Source organism: Mustelus asterias, chromosome 7 (assembly GCF_964213995.1).
Source record: "Mustelus asterias chromosome 7, sMusAst1.hap1.1, whole genome shotgun sequence".
In the NCBI taxonomy this organism is placed as follows: Eukaryota; Metazoa; Chordata; class Chondrichthyes; order Carcharhiniformes; family Triakidae; genus Mustelus; species Mustelus asterias.
In genome coordinates, this window is record NC_135807.1 from 9811263 (window position 1) to 9834190 (window position 22928).

A 22928-nucleotide genomic window follows, 5' to 3' on the forward strand; every position below is an offset into this window, starting at 1 on the left:
TGGTGGAATTTGAATTCAGTTAATAAAATTGAGAGATGAACTCCAGCAATGGTGATCGTGAAATTACGGCTGGTTGTTGTAAAAACTCACCCAGTTCACTGATGTCCTTTAGAGAGGTAATTGCCATCCCTACCTTACATGTGACTCCAGATCCACATTAATGAGGTTGGGTTTTAACTGCAGCCTGAACTGGTCGAATAAGCCACTCAGTTCATGGACAGTTAGGGTTGGGCAACAAATGCTGACCTTGCCAGTGACACCCACATCCCATGAAAGGTTGTGGACTCCCCAGCCAGCCTAAATAGATTCTCATAATATCCCCAATCTGTTCCCCTGAGTACCTTTGTAGCCGAGATCAAATTGCTCCTTAATCTTTGAATTCCATAGAATACAAGTCATCTCTCCTTGAGCGTTAACCTTTGGGGACCAGGTATTTTTATACTAAACCTATGCTGCACTCAAAGTCGATATAGCCTCCCTAGGCAGCGATGCCCAGAACTGTTGTTATTAATTTAAAAGAATACAGTTCACCAGGTTAGATCAGTCATACTTCTGGTCTCCTTACTTCAGGAAGGATATTATTGCCTCAAAGGAAGTGCAATGTTGTTTCACCAGACTTCCCCTCCCGCTCATCCCCCACCCTCCCGCTCGTTCCCCCCCTTCCCGCTCGCCCCCCCCTCCCGCTCGGTCCCCCCCCCCCCCCTCGTCCCCCTCCGCTTCCCCCCCCCCCGCTTGCCTTCCCCCCCCCCCCCGCCGCTCCCCCCCCCCCCGCTCGTCCCCCCCTTCCCGCTCGTCCCCCCCTCCCGTTCGTCCCCCCCCTCCCCGCTCGTCCCCGCTCTCCCCCCCCCGCTCGTCCCCCCTCTCCCGCTCGTCCCCCCCTCTCCCGCTCGTCCCCCCCTCTCCCTGCTCGTCCCCCCCCTCCCGCTCGTCCCCCCCTCTCCCGCTCGTCCCCCCCTCTCCCGCTCGTCCCCCCCCTCCCGCTCGTCCTCCCCCCCCCCGCTCGTCCCCCCCTCTCCCGCTCGTCCCCCCCCTCCCGCTCGTCCCCTTCTTTGTTTCTCGTCCCCTCTCTGTTTCTCGTCCCCTCTCTTTCGCTCGTCCTCCCGCTCGTCCCCCCCCTCTCCCGCTCGTCCCCCCCTCTCCCGCTCATCCCCCCCTCTCCCGCTCGTCCCCCCCTCTCCCGCTCGTCCCCCCCTCTCCCGCTCGTCCCCCCCTCTCCCGCTCGTCACCCCCTCTCCCGCTCGTCCCCCCCTCTCCCGCTCGTCCCCCCCTCTCCCGCTCGTCCCCCCCTCTCCCGCTCGTCCCCCCCTCTCCCGCTCGTCCCCCCCTCTCCCGCTCGTCCCCCCCTCTCCCGCTCGTCCCCCCCTCTCCCGCTCGTCCCCCCTCTCCCGCTCGTCCCCCCCTCTCCCGCTCGTCCCCCCCTCTCCCGCTCGTCCCCCCCTCTCCCGCTCGTCCCCCCCTCTCCCGCTCGTCCCCCCCTCTCCCGCTCGTCCCCCCCTCTCCCGCTCGTCCCCCCCTCTCCCGCTCGTCCCCCCCTCTCCCGCTCGTCCCCCCCTCTCCCGCTCGTCCCCCCCTCTCCCGCTCGTCCCCCCCTCTCCCGCTCGTCCCCCCCTCTCCCGCTCGTCCCCCCCTCTCCCGCTCGTCCCCCCTCCTCCCGCTCGTCCCCCCCTCTCCCGCTCGTCCCCCCCTCTCCCGCTCGTCCCCCCCTCTCCCGCTCGTCCCCCCTCTCCCGCTCGTCCCCCCCCTCTCCCGCTCGTCCCCCCCCTCCCGTTCGTCCCCTTCTTTGTTTCTCGTCCCCTCTCTGTTTCTCGTCCCCTCTCTTTCGCTCATCATCCCTCTCCCACTTGGGAAATAAAATTACAGCTGGTTGCCAACATATAAGCATCATATCTCTCACTGCTATACATCACGCTCTTGTGCTGTGTCTCTCTCTCTTAACTGATGGTCACAATTTGTTCTAATTCTATTATCATGTAAACACCTTCCCAGCAAATTTTCAAGGATGTGAGAAAATGTGGGTGTAATCTACCCCTGTACCTTGCCCTCAATTTCTCCCTTGCCTCTCTCTAACCTCCTTTCTCATCCATATACCCTTCCCATTTTACCCGATCATAGCTTCTCCCCCCCCCTTTTCCTTTCCTCATCTCCTGCTCTGCACTTTCCCATTGATTGGTGCAGCTGACCACAGAATGACAAGTTTGCATCGGTAGGCTCAGTTATAATTGTGAAGACATTTTTTGGTGAAAAAGTGTTACGACCCCATCAGGACCGATAACTTTTTAAAAAGATATGAATTTCCCAATGATCTATGCCAAGAATCACATGGCAAGATTTCATGTTTTAAGCCTTTTACTGCGACAAACAAAACTCAACATCGACTAGATATTACTTCGATAACTAGTACACTTGAAGCACAGGAAAGGTACTCCCCATTCACTTCTTAACATAACCAAAATTAATTCATTCATTACACAGCATTCTCAGCAGAAATGTGTACTTCTGTTTAAAAATTCCAAACTCCTGACCTTGTCAGGATCTCTCCTTTTGCTCCCATCAGGGTGAATCTTCCAGTACCATTTAAACAACGTCCCCTTCACTCAATCACTTTGGTGCATGACCAAAAGGACTTCCAGGAATAAGATACCCTCCAGTGATTCTGAGGATTTTTCACTCTCCATCACCCTCGTTTCCTCAGATTGGGGTTCTGTCCTCGCCAGCACTTTGTCTGGTGGTTAATCCAAGATCCCTCCACATTTCTGGCATTTGCACAATTGTACCAGATCTTATTCCCCCAGATTGTTTGATCTGACTAACTCTGAAAAGTCTGGACAGCAGCACGACCTGCTGCCTCCTCCTTTGTGTCAAGATCCTAAAACATCGACCTCACTTTGAATTAGTTTCAATTTGAGTTACCGTTTCCATAATAAGTGCGCAGGTCACATGGGTTTAATGCCGGGCAGATTTATTATGGAGTCACATGGGTTTGTTTTCGGGCAGATTTAGTAGGAGGTCACATCCTTGCCCCTGCACTGCTCTATTTTACATTGAATCAAAGGAGACAGTTTGAAATATAGCCATCATATCAAGTCCAGCAGTCACAACAACAGAAAAATAAGACAGAAGGTGCGGAAGCTTAATTATGTTTGGGTGCTCTGTCCAGTTATTCAGTTTTGGCCTGGTTTTGACTCTTCTTATGCAATGTCACGAAAGCTTACTGTGGATATAATAGTTTAGATGAGGGTGGAATGCTAATTTATGTTTACTAAGAAAGTATCGTTCTGAAATAATGAAACAGTTAAATTATTTGTTTACATGGTGAACACATTGACCCTAATTGTACTGATTATAATTTTGAAACATTAGAAATCCATGAAAGTGATGTTATTTCATTCATAAAAGTAAGATGTCTTGCAGGAAAGTTAAATTTGATTGTCGGACATAGCCATAAATATTCCTCCTTTTGATATGATAAAGGGTTAAATTTTGGGGAGTGTATGTATTTTCAGTGCAGTTTATTATTTGTATAAGTCGATTAAAAATCACAAGATTACATAGACTAGACAAGGCAGGCGTTCTGTTTTCCAGGCCAGGTGAAGGCTGGCACACAGGAAAGTTTGATGGACTGCTTCTACAATGCAAAGAAAAACCTGGGGTGAGACTCTCATAGTGAATAAGTCACTGCAGATTGCTCAATCCTTCAAGCTGGATGTCAAAATTTCTTCCAAATTCTGAGGCAGAATGTGAAGACAATGGTTACAAGTACTGAGCAATTTCACAGGGTTTTGCAGTTTGATTTGACCATTTGCGTGCTTCAATTCAATCTTTTTTCTGTAAGAACATGCAAAAGCAAACAGGAAAAGCACAGCTCAGTTCCTTAATTCCTCTTCTGCTACGGAGAATACTTTTCATTGTATCCCAGTACAATGTGACAATAAATCAAATCAAATCGAATGTACCCTGATCCCAGATCCCACCAGTCTTTTGAGATAAGATTCTGGCTTCAAAATCTCCAGTATATTTGTCTATTCTTATTATTGAACAGTGTAACTTGCTGACTCTGATTGGACAAGATTTTTCTTAGATTGCCTCTTGCTCCGCCATCTGAAGAGTATTTGATCATCTTGGCCCAGAGCTCTCCTCAGAACCTCGATTAGAATTTCAAACTTGAATGCATTTAGTGATTTCCTTTTAAACCCAGTTATTATGGATGAAAACTAAACCTCTCTTAAATATCAGAATTCCTTTTAAGTTTAAATTGCAAAGAGAGAAAATGCCCCATATGATCCTAAACAGATGCCTGCCATACGGATCTGCAAAACCTACCTCTCCGAATGGAAAGTTATAGTTTAAAGTAACTTATGGGAGTAAACAGTTAATTTATCTGAGTTTGGGGTGCCAGGAATTCCCCGTTGTTTTTTCCCTGGCAACATCTCGGCCAATCGGAGTCGATTTGCCAGTCAATCAGCACCTTTTCCTCCTGTAGTGTGAAACGTTGTGTTTGTTTGAAATTTGGCATTCTTGCATTTGTCCTGATGAGTGCAAGACAAAAAACTTTCACAACAAGTCTCTCTTTTCAGCAATGTAAACACTTTGTTGTTCTGCAGTTATTTATATTTCGAAGTGAAATGTTGGTTAAGCGGATTCCACAATAATTCGAGTCATAGTTAAAATTCTAAGTCCTAAAATTTCTGTTTCGAAAGAAATAATTCCTGGTTATACAATCGAAATTAAAATTATACAAAACCTAGTACATAATTAAAAGGTATTTTAACCGGAACTGCAGAGATTTGGTTTCTTACTGAGTCATATTGTTTAACTTGTACGAGCCTTCATCTTGAGAAGGCAGTTGTTCCCTGTAGGTTTAGTTCCTGTAACCATGTTTTCCCATTTATAGTGATGCTTACTGCTTATATTCCAAATCAAATAGGTTTTAGTTTCTACTTCCTGTTTAATTTAGTTTTGTGTGTCAGACCAACAGGAAATCTGTAAAGTCTTTTTTTCACGTTTTGCCCATAGTTATGTGTTCCTTATTAAATACTGCTAATTGCAAAATCAAATATGATTCAAATGTTACCTTTGTGATATTATTGTGAAAAGAATTGCTGCATTAGAATTTCACGGAATTTGTCCCTGTGATAACTTAATGTTTTGAAAATTTAATCGTGACTCGATTAGAAAAAGATTCATCTGCTGGCCTCCACAGCTCTTTGGGGCCTATCGCACTATTTGTTACATCATATGTGGAACACATAACATGAGAGCACTCAGATGACTGCACCTTGCAGCTGCTCTCAGTTGTCAGAACCTTCGGTATAATCCACAAATTCTTACATTTTTTGCTTATGGCCTTTTTATTGCTTCCCAACCCCCCAACTCCCCACTGTCTGTCTATCCCTCTTGTCCATCACCTCAAGCCTCGGGGAAGGCCCATGGTCTCTGGGGCATTTCGGAGGTGTTGTACTTTCTTGTACTGATAAGCTGAACAGACGCACCTTGTTGGTTCGACCCCTCAGCAAGCAAGATCCTTTCAGTCATTTCTCTGGCTTCTTTCCTCCTGTAAGAAATAAGTTAAATTACTCTTACTGATTTAATCTTTAAATAACTTTTTAATCTGTAAATATGTTTTGCATGTACATATATACCCTCAAAACATAACAATGACCAAGCTAAATTACTTCCTTGAGTAGAGCCTTTCTGAAATGCAATTGCTCATATTTAGTAGACAAAGGTCACAAAATAATTTTGATGATGATATAAATGAGAGAAATTAAGCCTTAAGATGTCACAATGATACTATTCAAATCTGTCAGAGATGAAAGAAAGACTTGAATCTAGATTGCACCTTTCACATTGTCAAGACAGCATTTTACAGTTGATTAAATACATTCGAATTGTAGTGACATTTTGTAACAAAGGAAATGTGGCGGCCAATTTGTGCATAGCAAGGTGATGGTGACCCAGTAATCTCTTTTTTTATTCAGTGATATTAGAACATAAGAACTAGGAGCAGGAGTAGGCCATCTGGCCCCTTGAGTGTGCTCCGCCATTCAATAAGATCATGGCTGATCTTTTTGTGGACTCAACTCCACTTACCCGCCCACTCACCATAGCCCTTAATGTTGATTGAGTAATAAATATTGGCTGGGATAGCACATATCTATCCCCAATTTACTTCAAAATAGTGCCATGGGATACTTTGCACCCACAGGGAGAGCAGATGTAACCTTGGTTTAAGATACCATCTGGAAGACTGCACTTCCGACAGTGCAGCACATCCCCAGTAATGCACGAAAGTGACAACCTAGACTGTTGTGTTCAAGTCTCTAGAGTGGGACATAAACCTAAAGCTTTCTGACTCAGAAAGTGCTACCAACTGAGTCAGGATTTCCTCCGGGTGCTCCAGTTTCCTTCCACAGTCCAAAGATGTGCAGGTTAGGTTGATTGGCCATGGTAAATAGCCCCTTAGTGTCAGGGGAGTTTGCAGGGTAAATACATGGGGTTACGAGGATCGGGCCTGGGTGGGATTGTGGTCGTTGCAGGCTCAATGGGCCAACTGGCTTCCTTCTGCAATGTAGGAATCCTATGATACTATGATACCACAATGGCTGATCAGAGGCACAGAAAGAGGCTATTCGCTCATCAAGTCTGTGCTGGCTCTCTGTAGAGTGATCCAATCAGTCCCATTCCCCCCCAACCCCCCACCCACTTTGCCCTGCAAGTTTATTTCTCTCCAGTGTCCATCGAATTTCCTTTTAAAATCATTCATCATTTTGTGTCTGGAGTTCATAGAATCAGAGAATCCCTACAGTGCAGGAGGAGGCCATTCGGCCCAACGGGCCTGCATCGAGAATAATCCCAGCCAGGCCACATCCCTGTAAATCCACATATTTACCCTGCTAATCCCCCTTACACTGAGGGTCAATTTAGTCATTCCACCTAACCTGTACATTTTTGGAGTGTGGGAAGAAACCGGAGCACCCGGAGGAAACCCATGCAGATATGGGGAAAACATGCAAACTCCACATAGACAGACAGCCAAGGCTGGAATTGAACCCAGGGCCCTGGCGCTGTGAGGCACCAGTGCTAACCACTGTGCCACCGTGCCGCCCATAAGGATACTCCCGTTATGATCTCACTGAGGGTTTTGCATAGCTGAAGAATAACTACGACCCACTATATCTATTTAGAGTGCTAGAGTATAAAAACCCAGCATTCCATTAGCTTCAGCTGGCCTGAGGTAAAGACTACTGGAGGCAAACGGCAGCTGAAGAAACATCACTTGGAAAGCTTGCACACCTGCAGGCACCATAGAGTGGCACGGTGGCACAGTGGTTAGCACTGCTGCCTCAGCGCCAGGACCCGGGTTCAATTCCGGCCTCCGGTCACTGTGTGGAGTTTGCACGCTCTCCTCGTGTCTGTGTGGGTTTCCTCCGGGTGCTCTGGTTTCCTCCCACAGTCCAAGATGTGCGGGTTAGATTGATGGGCCATGCTCAATTGTCCCCTCGTGTCAGGGGGATTAGCAGGGTAAATACATGGGGTTATGGGAATAGGGCATAGGTAGGATTGAGGTCAGTGCAGACTCAGTGGGCTGAATGGCCGCCTCCTGCACTGTAGGGATTCTATGATTCTATGGTCAAGAGGAAGGACAGTACAATGCAAGAGTAGGGAGGCACAGTGACCTTCTTATAAGTAGTCACCCTGATCTCTAAGAATAGAGCCAGTTAACAAAAGGATACTTTGGATGCTGGAAATCTGCAATTAAAGCAGAAAATGCTGGAAATACTCAGCAGGTATGAAAGCAACTGTGGAAAGAGAAATAAGTTAATATTTAACCACTTTAACCCTTGGCCCTTAGCAGCAGGATCCCCACTTCACTATTGTGTGTGTTGAAGCAAGGGAACAAGTTAGCTTAAGGTGCGCTCAGTCAGTTTAATGGAGCAGTAATACCTGTAGAGCTAAATATTCCCAGACATCTTAAAAGGCAAGCACTTGGAACAGGTGTAGAAGTAATTTTAAAACAAAGATTCTTTCTCAGCAAATGGTATTTGCAACTGGAAACGAGTAATGAAACCCATTAAAATAGGTTTCTGCTCAAAGTAAATCAGAGCTTCAGTTGCAGTAGTATTTGTGTTTTCATTTAAAAGTTGGTCCCACCTGGTGCTACACAAGGAAGCAATTTGCTTGTCTGAAAGACTTTGAAAATGGAACTTTCTTTTTTATATATTTAATGCAGATGCTTATGATTGCTGCTTAAAATGAACAACTCTAAAACTGTCTTAGCGTTAATAAGCATGGTTACTATAATGCTAATGTTTCCTCAGTTTTATTTGACATCAGTGTATAATGTGCCATTATTGATTTGTGTTGTGTACATTGTGATCATGCAGATGGCAGCCAAACTTTTAGAAGGCTCCCACCAACAGCATGGATTCCTTTCCCTTACTTACACCAAAGCTGTAACGCGGAACGTCAGGCACAAGCTAACCTCGAGGCCTGAGCGGGTTTCACGCAGCCTCCACAGGGTGACGGAGGGCGTGGTGGACAGTTCCCCCCAGTACCTTCATGAGATCCTCCTCAGTGCCCAGCCATTCGACGTGGTGCTTTCTTTCCCGCTGATTCACAACGTGGCAAAGATATTCCAAGCCAAATTGCCAAAGAAACCAAAGGCAAAGAGGAAATCGACAGGCCAACCCATGAGGGCCTACGGCCTGACATCACGAGAGTTGCCACTTATTTATATCAACACGAGTGTTGTCCGAGTATTTTTTCCCAAAGGAGAGGATGAGCAGCATGAAGGAGGTAATGCATTGCACAATGTCGCTAAAATTGTAAAAATTGCTAACTCTATGTTGAATTGTGCTCTTTCATTCCTTTCGCTCCTTGTCCTCCTTATGTTCATGACTCAGAAGGAAATTAAGTGCAAGAGTTCAGTAGATTCAAATCCTATCAGCAGCTGAGTTAAGTGGTAAATGCCAGTAGGTTATTGCGATAACAATTTACCCAATAAATGAAGAAGATTAGACATCATGATGCTTCTTTATAGTCATGGGACATCCCATTGAGGATAATGTTGTTGCTGCATTGTCCTTGATACAATTACCTCTGGTGGTGATTCAAGAGCGAGAGGACTTTAAGGGGAGCTGGTAGCATAGTGGAATTGTCGCTGGACTAGTAATCCAGAGACCCAGGGTAATGCTTTGGGGATCTAGGTTCGAATCCCACCAATGGTAGGATAATGGTGAAATTTGAATTCAACAAAAATCTGGAATTAAAAGTCTAATCATAGAATCCCGACAGTACAGAAGGAGGCCATTTGGCCCATCAAGCTGCACCAACTCTCTGACAGAGCATCTTACCCAGGTCTACCCCTGGTCCTGTTCCCATAACCCCATGTATTTTACCCGGCTATTCCCCCTAACTCACAAATCTTGAGACACTGAGGGGCAATTTAGCATGGTCAACCCGCCTAACCTGCACATCTTTGGATTGTGGGAGGAAACTGGAGCATCTGGAGGAAACACACAGGGAGAATGTGTGCAAACTCCACACAGTCAGTCACCCAAGGCTGGAATTGAATCAGATCCCTGGTGCTGTGAGGCAGCAGTGCTCACCACCGTGCCACCCCCAGACGACCATGAAGCCATTGTCAACTGTCATAAAAACCCATCTGGTTCACTAATGTCCTTTATTGAAGGAAATTTGCTGTCCTTACCTGGTCTGGCCTACATATGACTCCAGACTATCTTAAATGCCCTCAAGGATGGGCAATAAATGCTGGCCAGCCAGCGACACCCACATCCCATGAAAGAATTAATATTGGAGCTTGGCCATTGAAGATGGAAATTGGGATCCATTTCTTCACAATGGATCGTGCAGATCAAGAATTCTGTTCCCCTCCCCCAAGCTGTGGATGCTGAGTCTGTTCAGCCTTTTGAGACTCATGATCAGTAGAGTTCTTTTAGGTAAGGACATCAAGAGGATATGGAACTAAGATGGGTAAATGGAACTAAGGTGCAGCTCAGTCATGATGTAACAGAATGTCAGAGCAACCTCGAAGGGCTGAATAGAAATACAGAAGCAGGAGTAGGCCATTCGGCCCTTCAAGCCTGTTCCACCATTCATTTTGATCTTGGTTGATCATCAAATTCAATATCCTGATCCCACCTTCCCCCCCCCAAACCCCATGATCCCCTTAGCCCCGAGAGCAATATCTAATTCCTTCATGAAATCTCACAACTGAATGATCTTCTCCTGTTACCCTGATTGATGTTTCTCAATAAATGCCAATAATAGACCTACGTACAACTTGAAATGTACAATTAAGAATAAATCTGCAAATTATGCTGACAATGGAGACAGCATTATGGGCACAAGTCAACCAGTCAGAAGCACCACAAAATATCTCCCAGTGGAATGTTCTAACCAATCTATTCTTCAAACTGAGAGACAAAACCTTTCCGTCTGTATGTAAGTGAAAAGGAGCAAAGATAATGAATGCTAAAAATTAGCCACTAAGAATAATTAGAACGGCCTATTCATTTCTGATCCAAACTCGATTCTTATTCTGAGAACGTTAATGAAACAAAGAAGGACGAGCGATAAAGACAAATAGTGCAAATGCAATCACAGAAAAAGATGTGCTCACTTTTCAGTGAATGAAATACCTGAATATGGGGAATTAAACTTTGCAAAACACTTAGCAAAGGATGATGAGATTAATTTGCTGTTAAAATTCACACATTGTGGTCTTGATGCAACTGTTGATAGCATTGCATTGAGAATGCATCGGGGAAGGTTTATAAGAATTCAGGAAAAATATCTTTATCCTGTGGGTGGTAAGATTGTTGGACATGGAGGAGCATAGATGCATGAATGAGAGAAATAGAAGGAGAGGGTTTGATTAAGTTGGGTAGGAGAAGGCTCGTGTGGAGATTAAACACCAGCACAGGCCAGTTGAGTCAATTGGACCGTATATGTGCTGCAAATTCTGTATAACTCTGTGTATGAATGTATTCCCATTGCAGCTGAGGAATGAAAATCACTAACATGTTGGTTCTTTTTTTTAATTAAAACCAGCGAATATCCTGACTTGTGGTTTGCAGGTTATGGAGCAATAAACCTGCTGGGCAGATAGTGCGGCACGGTGGCGCAGTCGTTAGCACTGCTGCCTCACAGTGCCAGGGACCCGGATTCGATTCCGGGCTTGGGTCACTGTCTATGCGGAGTCTGCACGTTCTCCCAGTGGGTTTCCTCCGGGTGCTCCGGTTTCCTCCCACAATCCGAAAGACGTGCATTGGCCATGCTGAATTCTCCCTCAGTGTACCCGAACAGGCACTGGAGTGTGGCGACGAGGGGATTTTCACAGTAACTTCATTGCAGTGTTAATATAAGCCTACTTGTGACATTAATAAATAAACTTTAAACTTTAGTGAGGAGGTGTAGTCCAGTTAGCCAAGGAACTAGCAGCAGTGTATCTGCTGGACTGAAGGAATTCTAGTCAGCATATTGAGACATTTCTAATGTCTCTTAATTACAGTTCAATTGACAGCGACACCAGACCTGTAATGAAAGGAAAAGCCCACCAGGGGAGAGCAGTTGGAAGGTTGCCAGGATAGTAGATGGTATTTGAAAGTGGAGATATCAATTGGAATAGTATTTTCAAAACTTAATCTTTAAATTTGATCAGACACCAGTGTTTAACTTGAATAATGTTCGGAGAGTGGAAACCACAGGGTGGCATGGTGGTACAGTGGTTAGCACTGCTGCCTCACAGAGCCAGGGACACAGGTTCGATTCCCGGCTTGAGTCACTGTCAGTGCGGAGTCTGCACGTTCTTCCCGTGTCTGCGTGGGTTTCCTCCGGGTGCTCCGGTTTCCTCCCACAGTCTGAAAGACGTGCTGGTTAGGTGCATTTTAAATTCATGCCATGCCATACTAATGCCATGCTAGATTCTCCCTCAATGTACCCGAACAGGCGCCAGAGTGTGGCAACTAGGGGATTTTCATAGTAACTTCATTGCAATGTAAGCCGATTTGTGACTAATAAATGAACTTTAAAGACTCCGATTAATTCAGACCGATCTCAAAAAAAAAATTGTGGCCCAAATGTTATCTTAAAATGAATGGGGAGTTATTTTGGGGTAGGGTTTTGTCTTAATTAGATTTTGATGGGTGCGCAATTAATTTGTTTCACTTTATCAATTTTTTGCAGTTGTTCACTCAGTTCATACCTTAAGTTGCTATAACTTCAATATTAAATATTGCCAATTGTAAAATGGAAGTGAATAAAAACTGAGCAATGTAATACGTCTCCTAATAAAACACATGATCAGGAGAAATAGGAGACTTTAGGTATGAGGAGAGGTTGGATAAGCTCGGATTGTTTTCACTGGAAAGACAGGGGCTGAGGGGCGACAAATCTACAAAATTATGAGGAGCACAGACAGGGTGGATAGTCAGAGGTTTTTTTCCCAGGTTGGAAGGGTCGACTACAAGAGGACACAGGTTTATGGTGAGAGGCGGTAAGTTTAGAGGAAATGTGCGGGGAAAGTTTTTCATACAGAAGGTGGTGAGTGCCTGGAACGCATTGATAGTGGAGGTGGTGGAAGCAGGCACATTAGCAATGTTCAAGGTGTATCTTGATAGACATATGAATGGGAGACGAACAGAGGAATAGAAACCATGTATCGGTGCAGGCTTGGCAGGCCGAAGGGCCTGATCCTGTGCTGCATTGTTCTTTGTTCTTTATTTTCTGTTAATGGCCACATGCTTATTTCTGCCTGTAACAAAATTAGAACATTTATTTAGTCACGTGTTAATGTGTTCAAGCAGTGAAATATCTTGATGAGAAAGTCACTGTTGTAATGCGTTGCATACAGCATTGAGGCCATAATAGCATGACCGTTGGTTCTGTGTATTTGATGTAAGTTAGAATTTACAAGCTTGTTATGTACATTCTCTCATTTTAAATGCAGGAGCTCCACAGATGAAAGAAGATACGTTGGTTCTTAAAATTGGTTCTGTATGCATGGCTCCACAGGCTGATAACCCCCTTGGAAGGACTGTTCTGAGGAAGGACATTTACCAGTAAGTAAATCTGACAGGAGACACTGTTTGCAGGCTTTTGGAGTGATGTTGGGGTGAAGTATCATTGTATATGTGCGCTCAGTCCATGTTCCACAAAATTGTCTTCTCTGCATTTTGACTAGTTCGCTCAACCATAAACAAATGCAAATTCTGTATCGTCCAATATACCATGTTACCGTCTAAAATTGCAGACCAGTGCACGAGTTTATATAAAATGGCCGTTTTCTGGACTTCAAGTTAGCATCTCTCCCTACTTAATCTTTATCTTCTTTCATTGAGAAGAATGGATGGGGAGTGTGAGACCTTTTCTGAGGAAGGATGTTCTTGTCGTATGAGGAACGGTTGAGGACACTGGGTCTGTACTTGTTGGAGTTTAGAAGGATGAGGGGGGATCTTATTGAAACTTACAGGATACTGCGAGGCCTGGATAGAGTGGACGTGGAGAGGGTGTTTCCATGAGTAGGAAAAACTACAACCAGAGGGCACAACCTCAGGCTAAAGGGACAATCCTTTAAAACAGAGATGAGACATTTGTTCACCCAAAGAGTGGTGAGCCTGTGGAACTCGTTACCACAGGAAGTAGTTGATGCCAAAACATTGAATGTATTCATGAGGCGGTTGGATATAGCACTTGGGGCGAATGGGATCAAAGATTATGGGGAGAAAGCAGGATTAGACTATTGAGTTGGCCTTCTCCTGCTCCTATCTTCTATGTTTCTATCTATTTCAATCAGTGAAGGAAATCAGGGGGCAGGGCTATCCCCGCTGGAGAGGCTGACAGCATAGTGCTGAGCGGGCCAATGCGCATGCACCAATCAGTCAGCGCCAAGATTGTCCCATGCGCTACTGCATTGCCAGCCTCCCGATCACTGGCCAGCTCGATCACAGGCCAGCCCCGCCACCTCTACATTGCTGCCCCTCCCTCGGCTCGATCCCTTGTCACATCCGTCCATTAGGTTTACCATTTTTTGTTCTTTCCATCCCAATGCAAACCAAGTTTTTAATTATTGTAATTGTTTTCTCGGAAAGCTCAAGCAGGAATGTAAGTTTAACTCGTCCTTTATGGCCTTTTTAATAGTAATTCTTGGCAATTCTTTCTGCCAATTTTCTCATTTTTCTTCCCTTTCAGAAGACTTGGAGGTAGAATTGACCTTGTTTCAACCCCTTTATAGGTGTGAAACTGGAGGAACAAAGGACCTGAGGTTCTGTTTCAAAGATGTCTGATCCGATTTTGGGTCTGTTGATTTTTCAGGAGTTAAATCAGGTTGCCTAATACAGACGTTAGTGAAGTGAAATGAACGGCCTACTTTAGACTGCATCACTAAAATCTGATAATGGGCCTGCACCACTTGGGAATCTTAATTGGTTGTTGGTCAACTGAGACCAAAGTGTCCGATTACTGCCCCACCTATTGCTGCATCCCTTTTGTGGGATGTACCTTTAAACAGGTGAAGGTGTGGTTAAGTGGTCCTAAATTAAATTTTGAAATGGGAAAGCTGTTTCTGGAGGAGTGCTGGACACCAATAACTCACTCCATTGGTATTTATGAAGCTTAAGTTGACAGCCTCTCAGGAAGCGGGTGCGTGTGCATGGTGTGGTAGTTATTATTATTATTAGCTATCCCTAGCGAGGTTGGTTGTCTTCCATGAGTCCAAAGATGGCTGATGAGGCCGATTTGGGATCTGCAGGCTTCATGGCATGTCGGGGCGTTTGTTGACACGTGGGATGTCTGGTCGTATATTTTCAGTTCGGATCATGGTGTATTCTTCTCGCCACTCACGTTTCATTCTCATTTTGTTGTCATTGGATCTAAAAATGCTGGGATCCTTCCCACAGACTCTGCTGCCCTCTGGTTCAGTCCAAGGCGATGGTCTCCCAAGAGTTGATGTCAATATTGCATTTCTTTATGTTGTCTTGCAGCACTTCCTTGAAGCACTTCTGATCTCCTCTGGTGTATCTGGTGTATTTTCTATTGGCATATGAGGAAGCTTTTATCAAAATGAACTTTATTTAATAATACAGTTTAACTGTAACGAATGAATTAGCTTAATTTTTATCAATTAAACTGCTTAAACATGAGAAAATACAATTCTTAACTGCTAACCTATCTCAGTTAGTTCCAATTTAAGCAATATTCCTTTTATAGACTTAAACTTCTCTTTAAAACCAGTTGGCAAACAACACAGGCTTACGTAGATTGACTGCCTATCTCTCCAGAACCTTTGAACACCTTTGGAGAGAAAGAGACAAAGAGACACCTGTCTTCTAACACTCAAACAGCAACCTCTAGAGAGGGACAGAGACACCTCTTGCCTCCTTCAGGACCAGGCAGAAATTGCCCTTGATTTTTTCCTGTAAGCTTAGTTCCTCCCCTTCACATGACTCTGCCTCTGTCAAACAATCTAATCAAACCCTGCTCTGAAACCTCGGGGGAAATCACAAATAAACAAAAATGCATTTACTCAGATTAAAACAAACACCACATTAGCTAAGATCAATTCTTAGTCTGCATTCTCAGCATGTGAGTTACCTGGTGCAGACAAATTGGCACCATGTAAACAGAGCTGAATTTTAAATATACCCTTCACAAGAAATATGATTAAATACATTTCTTATAGGCACAGTATAATCACAACAATCCAACCAACGCATGTATACATAGTTTGCAGCAGCCTTGGTGGGCAGTTCTTCCAAATGAAAGTGTTGAATTCATGTAAAAACTGGAGTAAATCCCACTGGTTTTTTCAAAATGAATCTCCCACACTCTGTGCACTGCAGAGTGCACTCGCGTAAATCTCATGAAAAATCAGGGGGCAACCCCATCATTACCCCCAACCCTCTGAACGCCTCAATTGCCCCCTTCACTCCAGCGTGGTCGGGCTCCTAGCTTCCTGCTGGAGAGGCTGGCAGCACAGCGCTGAGTGGGCCACTGCGCATGTGCCGATCTGTCAGCGCCAAGATAGTCGTATGCACAGTAGCCCCGCACTGCCGGCCTCCCAATCGCTGGCCAGCCCCGCTGCCCCTCCACAGTTTGATCGCTGACCCCACGAACACGTCTGGGCCAGCCTCGATGACCCCCCCCGTCCCACCCCCCCATCCTGCCTCGCCTCGATCTCCCGCTTCATCCCCCCCACCCGGCCGTCCCAATGCCCCCCACGCCGATGCCCAGCCCCGATCGCTGATCTCCCTCCCTCTGTGCACAATCCCTATATCCCTATGCAGAGTAGCCACAGGAACCCCCACCCCAACTGATTTCCTTGCCCCCTTTAGGCCCCACACCATTAGGCCCATCACCTTGGCACTGCCTGGTGAGCAGTGCCAGGATGCCCCCTGGACATTGACACTTTGCCCCTTGGGCAGTGCCGGGGGCCAGGCTAGCACTGCAAAGGTGGCAATGCCCAGGCGGAACCCCATCCTTAACCCTGACCCTCTGGGGGGCCTCAGTTGCCCCCTTCACTCCAGCATGGTCGGGCTGCTAGCTCCCCGCAAGTGGGGAGTGATAGTAAACCCCTCTGGAGTGAAGCACTCCTGGAAGTGGGAAAGAGACGCTCGCCTGCCGGACTGCAGTCCCAGACCCGGTAATCGTATTTAAAATAGATTCAAACTAACATTTAAATAAATTATGCAGCTCTTCGCCGATTTCTGGTGCTGATGAATTCGGAAATCGGGCTACTGGAGGCTCGCAGAGGCTGTGGCGCACTGTGGGGCGCCCATGAAACAGCCTCCACTTGAGTCTCCCGGCCCGGGATTGCCCCCCTTATTTCAGATCTGCAAAACCTATTAAACTAAACAAGCTAAATCAGTGTAATTCTGCGGAGTAAATATACATACCAATAGAGAGTGAATGCACAGGTTTCAAGTTGCTTTGTCATTGACGAAAATCATTTTTGGGTTATTTTGTCTTCACTTGAAGTGGAATTGTGATTACAAAAAGAAGTATAATTTTACCCCAATCATGCTATCTCGATGTGAGGTTTGTTTCCTGAAAAAGATGCCATTTCGTTAATTAGATGAAGACAGGTACGGGATAAGTACATCTTGGAGACGTGGAGGTTGAACTGGAGTAAACCTCTTGAGGGCGGCGCGGTGGCACAGTGGTTAGCACTGCTGCCTCACTGCGCCAGGGACCTGGGTTTGATTTGCAGCTTGGGTCACTGTCTGTGCGGAGTTTGCACGTTCTCCCCGTGTCTGCGTGGGTTTCCTCTGGGTGCTCTGGTATCCTCCCGTAATCAAAAGATGTGCGGGTTAGGTGGCTTGGCCATGGTAAATTGCCCCTTAGTGTCAGGGAGATTAACAGGGTGAATATGAGAGGTTATGGGAATAGGGCCTGGGTGGGATTGTGGTTGGTGCAGACTCGATGGGCCGAATGGCCTCCTTCTGCACTGTAGGTATTCTATGAATGAAGCTTTTTCATACAGGCCCTATCCCATGTTGCTTCTGTAAGCCACACTGATCACACGTAGATGGTGGAAAGGGGCAGATGCTGATCATGCGAAAGATAAAAAAAAGTTGCTTTTAATTCTCTGCAGAGCTGGCAGCGTTACACAGAGAAAAAAACCCTTCAATTTGAGAGCCTTACAGTTGGGGAAAAATGTACTGACAGCTTTGAGCTTCAACAAGTGTCTCAAGTATCTAATTATTATGTGGATCAGATGGTACTAATACGTTAGATATGAACATTGGCCACAGGTAATATAGTACAGCAGAGGGAATGTCTGCGGGAGCCACTTGAAAGCTTCAATAAAGTTAATGCATTCTAATGTTAAGTGGCCATGATTTAGTGTTGTAGATGCATTTGAAATATTAAACCAATAAACAATATTATGTTCTTTTGCCATAACTAGGGGGAAGGCACAACAGTTACCTCAGGATAAAGTTGAACCTGGATAGTATCAACGGCGATGAAATAAAATCCTATTTAACAGAAACATTTTTCCACATTATTTAAAAAAAGTAATTTTCTCTTCAGTGCAAGATATTATGATGCAACATCAAACGTACAAGATCCAATCCTACTTCAAATATAAATGGTTAAACTGAATTTTATATTTTCATTCCAGCCTCTGGGAACTGTTGAATATCATTTATTGAATATAGCAGCAGTCAAAGCAATTTATATTGTAGCAGAGTGTAATCTCACACTCAAATGCTTCCAAAAATTGAATGAAATAACTTAACACGTGAGTGCCTCCCACTGTTTGGATGGCTTAAATAGCATATCTCATGTTCTTTGCAGAATATAGAAGTATAGAATCCCACAGTGCAGAAGGAGGCCATTCAGCGCATCGAGTCTGCACCAACCGCAATCCCACCCAGGCCCTATCCCCACAACCCCATGCATTTACCCTAGCTAGTCTGCCTGACACTAAGGGGCAATTTAGCATGGCCAATCCATAACCCGTACATCTTTGGACTGTGGGAGGAAACCGGAGCACCTGGAGGAAACCCATGCAGACAAGGGGAGAATGTGCAAGCTCCACACACACAGTGATTCAAGCTGGGAATCGAACCCGGGTCCCTGGTGCTGTGAGGCAGCAGTGCTAACCACCGCATCACTGTGCCGCCCCGAAACGGAAGTGATACCTCATTAATGCTCAGTACACATGAACGACTAATCAAGTCACTGACAAGTCATTTCCATATCACATATATTGTCATTTAATATCTTCAGGGGAGGCAATGGCCTAGTCGTATTATTAATCCAGAAACTCAGCTAATGTTCTAGGTACTTGGGTTCAGATCCCATCATGGCAGATGGTGGAATTTGAATTTAATAAAAGAAATCTGGATTTAAGAATCTGCTGATGACCATGGAACCATAGTTGATTGTCAGAAAAACCCATCTGGTTCATTAACTTTCGGGAAGGAAATCTACCATCCTTACCTGGTCTGGCCTACATGTGACTCCAGAGCCACAGAAATGTAGTTGACTTGATCAACTGGGGATGGACATTAAATACTGGCCAGTCAGTGATGCCCATATCCCACGAATGAATAAAATAAATCTTGCATTGAGATACAATTTTGTGGTCATTTCAGGTCAAATTTCCTGTCATTCACTCTTTTACAGTTGCTGTCCTAATAGGATCTTTGTAACTATCAATTCATCCCTTAACAGTTCTGTCTGATCAGTTGTGGAAATGAAAATCTGATTTCACTAAAGACTTGCCTCTGACACAGCGAGTTGGATTTTCATCCAAGATGTGGGTAGCAAGATGTGGGAAATTTTGCAGCTTGGCCCTCATTTTTTAAGCTCTGTGGTCTCCCCAACTCTGCAAACATCCAGCCCCATATAACAGCCAAAGGCACTTCATGGGACTGTTATCAATCAAACAATAATAGCCACATTAGGAGGTATTAGGACAGGTGATCAAAAGCTAGTTTCTAAATAAAGACTATCTAAGATGAGGAAACAACAGCAGGGAGAGTTAGGGAGGGAATTGTAGAGTATCGGATCCATTCTAGGCAGCTGAAGACATGGCCACTAATAAGAACGTAAGAGGGTGAATATTCCCGTTCCGCCCGCCATGGGAATTGTAGCAGGCAAGGGGTGGACCATGGAAAGTTTTGTTAAGGCGGGATTTTCCAGTTTCATGGCGAGCACGGCTGGAAAATCCCACCTAAGGAATAGGAAGAGAAGTAAGCTATATGGCCCCTCAAGCCTGCCCTGCCATTCAATACGACCATGGCTGAATTTTTTTATCAATTGCACTTCCAGCCTTATCCCCATATCCCTTGATTCCCTTTGTGCTCAAAAATCTGCTCTCTTCCATATCAGCATTTTTAATGGGGTGGAGAATTCCAGAGACTCAGTCTCTGAGTGTAAAAACTTCTCCCCAGCTGTTTTTAAAGTTATTCTTATGTGGAATGTGGACTGGAAAATCCAGCATTTATTGCCCATCCATAATTGCCCTTGAACTTAATGGTTTGCTAGGCCATTTCTGAGGGCAATTAAGAGTCAACCACATTGCTGTGGCTCTGGAGTCACAAGTAGGCCAGACCAGGTAGGGACGGCAGATTTCCTTCCCTAAAGAACATTAGTGAACCACTGGGTTTTTAACTACAATCAATGATAGTTTCATGTTCACCGCTACTGAAACTAGCTTTCAATTGCGGAGTTTACGAATTCATTGAATTTATATAGTGCCTTTAATACAACAAGATGTCCCAAAGATACTTTGCGGGATTGTTATCAAACAAAATTTGGTCTGAGCCATGTAAGATGATGTTAGTACAGGTGACCAAAAGCAAATATTGGTTTTAAGGACCATCTTGAAGGGGGAGATTGAGATTCAAAAAAGGCAGAGATATTTTTGGAGTTAATTCCAAAAGTTTAAGATCTGCGTAGCTGAAATCACGGCTGCCAATGGTGGAACGAAGAAAATTGTGGCTGCTTAAGAGGCCAGAATTGGAAGAGTGCAGAGATCTTGGAGGGCTGGAGGAGGTCAAAGATGCGGGGAGTGAAAGTGAGAAGTGCAGATGCAGCTAAGAGGCTGCACAGTTAGTGGCTTCTTTCTACAGCTTGTTATTCGTTTTATCTATACCTGTGGGACGGGAGATGAAATGCACAAGCTGCCTCTGTTACACCACAGCATAAGTTCATCCTGTGCCTGGATTTATTGGGCCGTACGTTAAATTAATGTAGCTAAAAAACTAACTCAGCAATTAGCAGAGCCAAAGAGTATGTGCTTTATTCTCTACCCTTAACAAAACCAATTGTAACCTGTTTAACAGTGTCAGATCGTGCCTGTAAGCCACAGCACAACACTTTAAAATGCTGAATTGGAAAATGTAGAGAGTACAAGTTTGTGGTCTGTACAAGTAAAACTATCTGACCCACATAGCAATGCATTTTATTCCTTGAAACACGATGCTATTAATCTGTTTACCCAGCCCCATGTGATTTTGAACCTAGTTTGTGCGAAACTTGATTAAAAAGAATGGCTGGTAAACAGTTGACCTCCCAGTAGTCATGAATAAAAATAGCATGTTGCCTGTTTAAAATACATTCAAGCATTTCCCACTCCTTCCCATGCTGTTAGCATATTGGTCAGAGAATATTTTAAGGAGCAGATGTTTCCAAATGGACTGACATCTGAGCAAGCAGGAATAGAGCAATGATTTTTTTTAATAAGCAAAGTAGTTGAATCTGATTGTTATGAGGCAGAACTGTTCAGTGGGATTATCATATTCGATCAGTCATGATCTCATTGAATAGTGGCGCAGACTTGCTGGGCTGAAAGGCCTACTTCTGCTCCTATAGGGGCCGCAAGGTGGCACAGTGGTTAGCACTGCCAGGGACCCGGGTTCAATTCTGGCCTCGGGTCACCGTCTGTGTGCAGTTTGCACATTCTCCCCATGTCTGTGTGGGTTTCCTCCGGGTGTTCTGGTTTCCTCCCACAGTTCAAAGATGTGCAGGTTAGGTGGATTGGCCATGCTAAATAGCTGCTTAGTATTGGGGGGGGAGGGGGTTAGCATGGTAGATACTTGGGGTTAAGGGGATATGGCATGTCCCATGATTGTTGTTGGCTGCAGGCACGATGGGCTGAATGGGTTCCATCTGCACTGTCGGGATTCTATGATTCTAATCTCCCTTTCTTCTCCAAAGTTCTTCAATATATTGTTGCGAAGTAAATGCTCGTTGCTGTGGGCACAATCTGCTCAAGTCGAATTCAACGTCTAATTTTTCTTGAGTAAAATTCTGAATGAAGATAATTGAATTTGATGGCCTTGTATTTGGAGTTGACTGAAGACCCCTGCGTAGTCTGTGGCTTTCTCTGGCAGGACATAACACTTGCCTTGAGGTTTTGTAGAATATTTGTTTCCTCTCATCAGGCATTTTTCCACAATACCACTCAAACCTCACAGCAGGCTCTAAATAACATTTCAAGCATGTGGGTTCAGGTCTGAGAAAATAGGGATTGAGATATCAAGTGCACTTCAGTCTCAGTTAAAGAAATCTCTCAATTATTTTGGATGCTTTTCTCCAGAAATCCATATTCTCTGACAATCATTGTTTTGGTTTAGCGTTTCATTAATTATGTGCTAATAATCCTTAAATTTGGACCCCTCCCACCGCCCCCCAGTAACTTTTTCCCCCTTGACCTAAGAGTTTTGTTCTCTCTGTCACTCCAATAACATATATATCAAGGATTGGGATTATATTCTATTTTCATCAATTATATTGCTGTTGTAACACTGGATGGTGATGATTGCTCAAATCGCGGTATTTTAATAGCAATGAAATATCACGGGTTTCAATTTTTAAAATCATTTTCAGTGCATATTGCAGGAATGATATCATAGAAGTAAAAGGGATGGGGTGTAACTTAGTGCTGTTGAATACATTACCGCCTCAGCACATATGGCTAATTGGAATCCAGATATAATTAATTGCAAATTTGCTAGTAATCAAAATGGATGCTTCAGGAAGGAGCAAGGTTTCACCACTCATGACTAGGTTCCCGTCAAACCAATGGGGAGAATTTTCCCGTCCTGCCCGCCACGGGGATCGTAGAGGGAGGTGGGGGGCGGACCATGCAAAGATCCGCTGACCTCGGGTATGATTTTCCGGTTTTGGGGCGAGCGCGGCTGGAAAATCCCGCCCAGTGTGTCAATAATGTGCCAATGATATAACATAGAAAATTAACTCAACCAAAAGAAAGTTAACAATGAATTCACTTATTCCATCTTGCACTTGCTTCAGGGACTGAGCGGTCAGGCTGCAACCTCATTGTTCTGTCAAAGATCTGTGAAATTTAGTCCAGCTTGTGATTCACTGCTCCGACTTTCTCAGACTCAAAATCCCTTCTTGACCTCTACGTCCGAATTCAAGCTTTGAATCCT

At 44.8% G+C, this 22928-nt stretch overlaps 1 protein-coding gene across 7 annotated transcripts in view; it reads left to right on the plus strand.

The window, feature by feature from the left end:
- The window catches only part of vps13b (vacuolar protein sorting 13 homolog B), a 993302-nt gene that overhangs the window by 657716 nt on the left and 312658 nt on the right, over positions 1-22928 (plus strand). For 5 of the 7 annotated variants that reach the window (XM_078215652.1, XM_078215654.1, XM_078215657.1 and 2 more), the window contains exons 28-30: positions 5412-5553; positions 8385-8796; positions 12971-13082. In XM_078215652.1, coding sequence (XP_078071778.1) covers positions 5412-5553; positions 8385-8796; positions 12971-13082 — 666 coding nt within the window. Of the gene's footprint in view, positions 1-3582; positions 3650-5411; positions 5554-8384; positions 8797-12970; positions 13083-22928 lie in introns of all 7 variants that reach the window. The other 2 variants (XM_078215655.1, XM_078215656.1) reach the window with 1 other exon arrangement.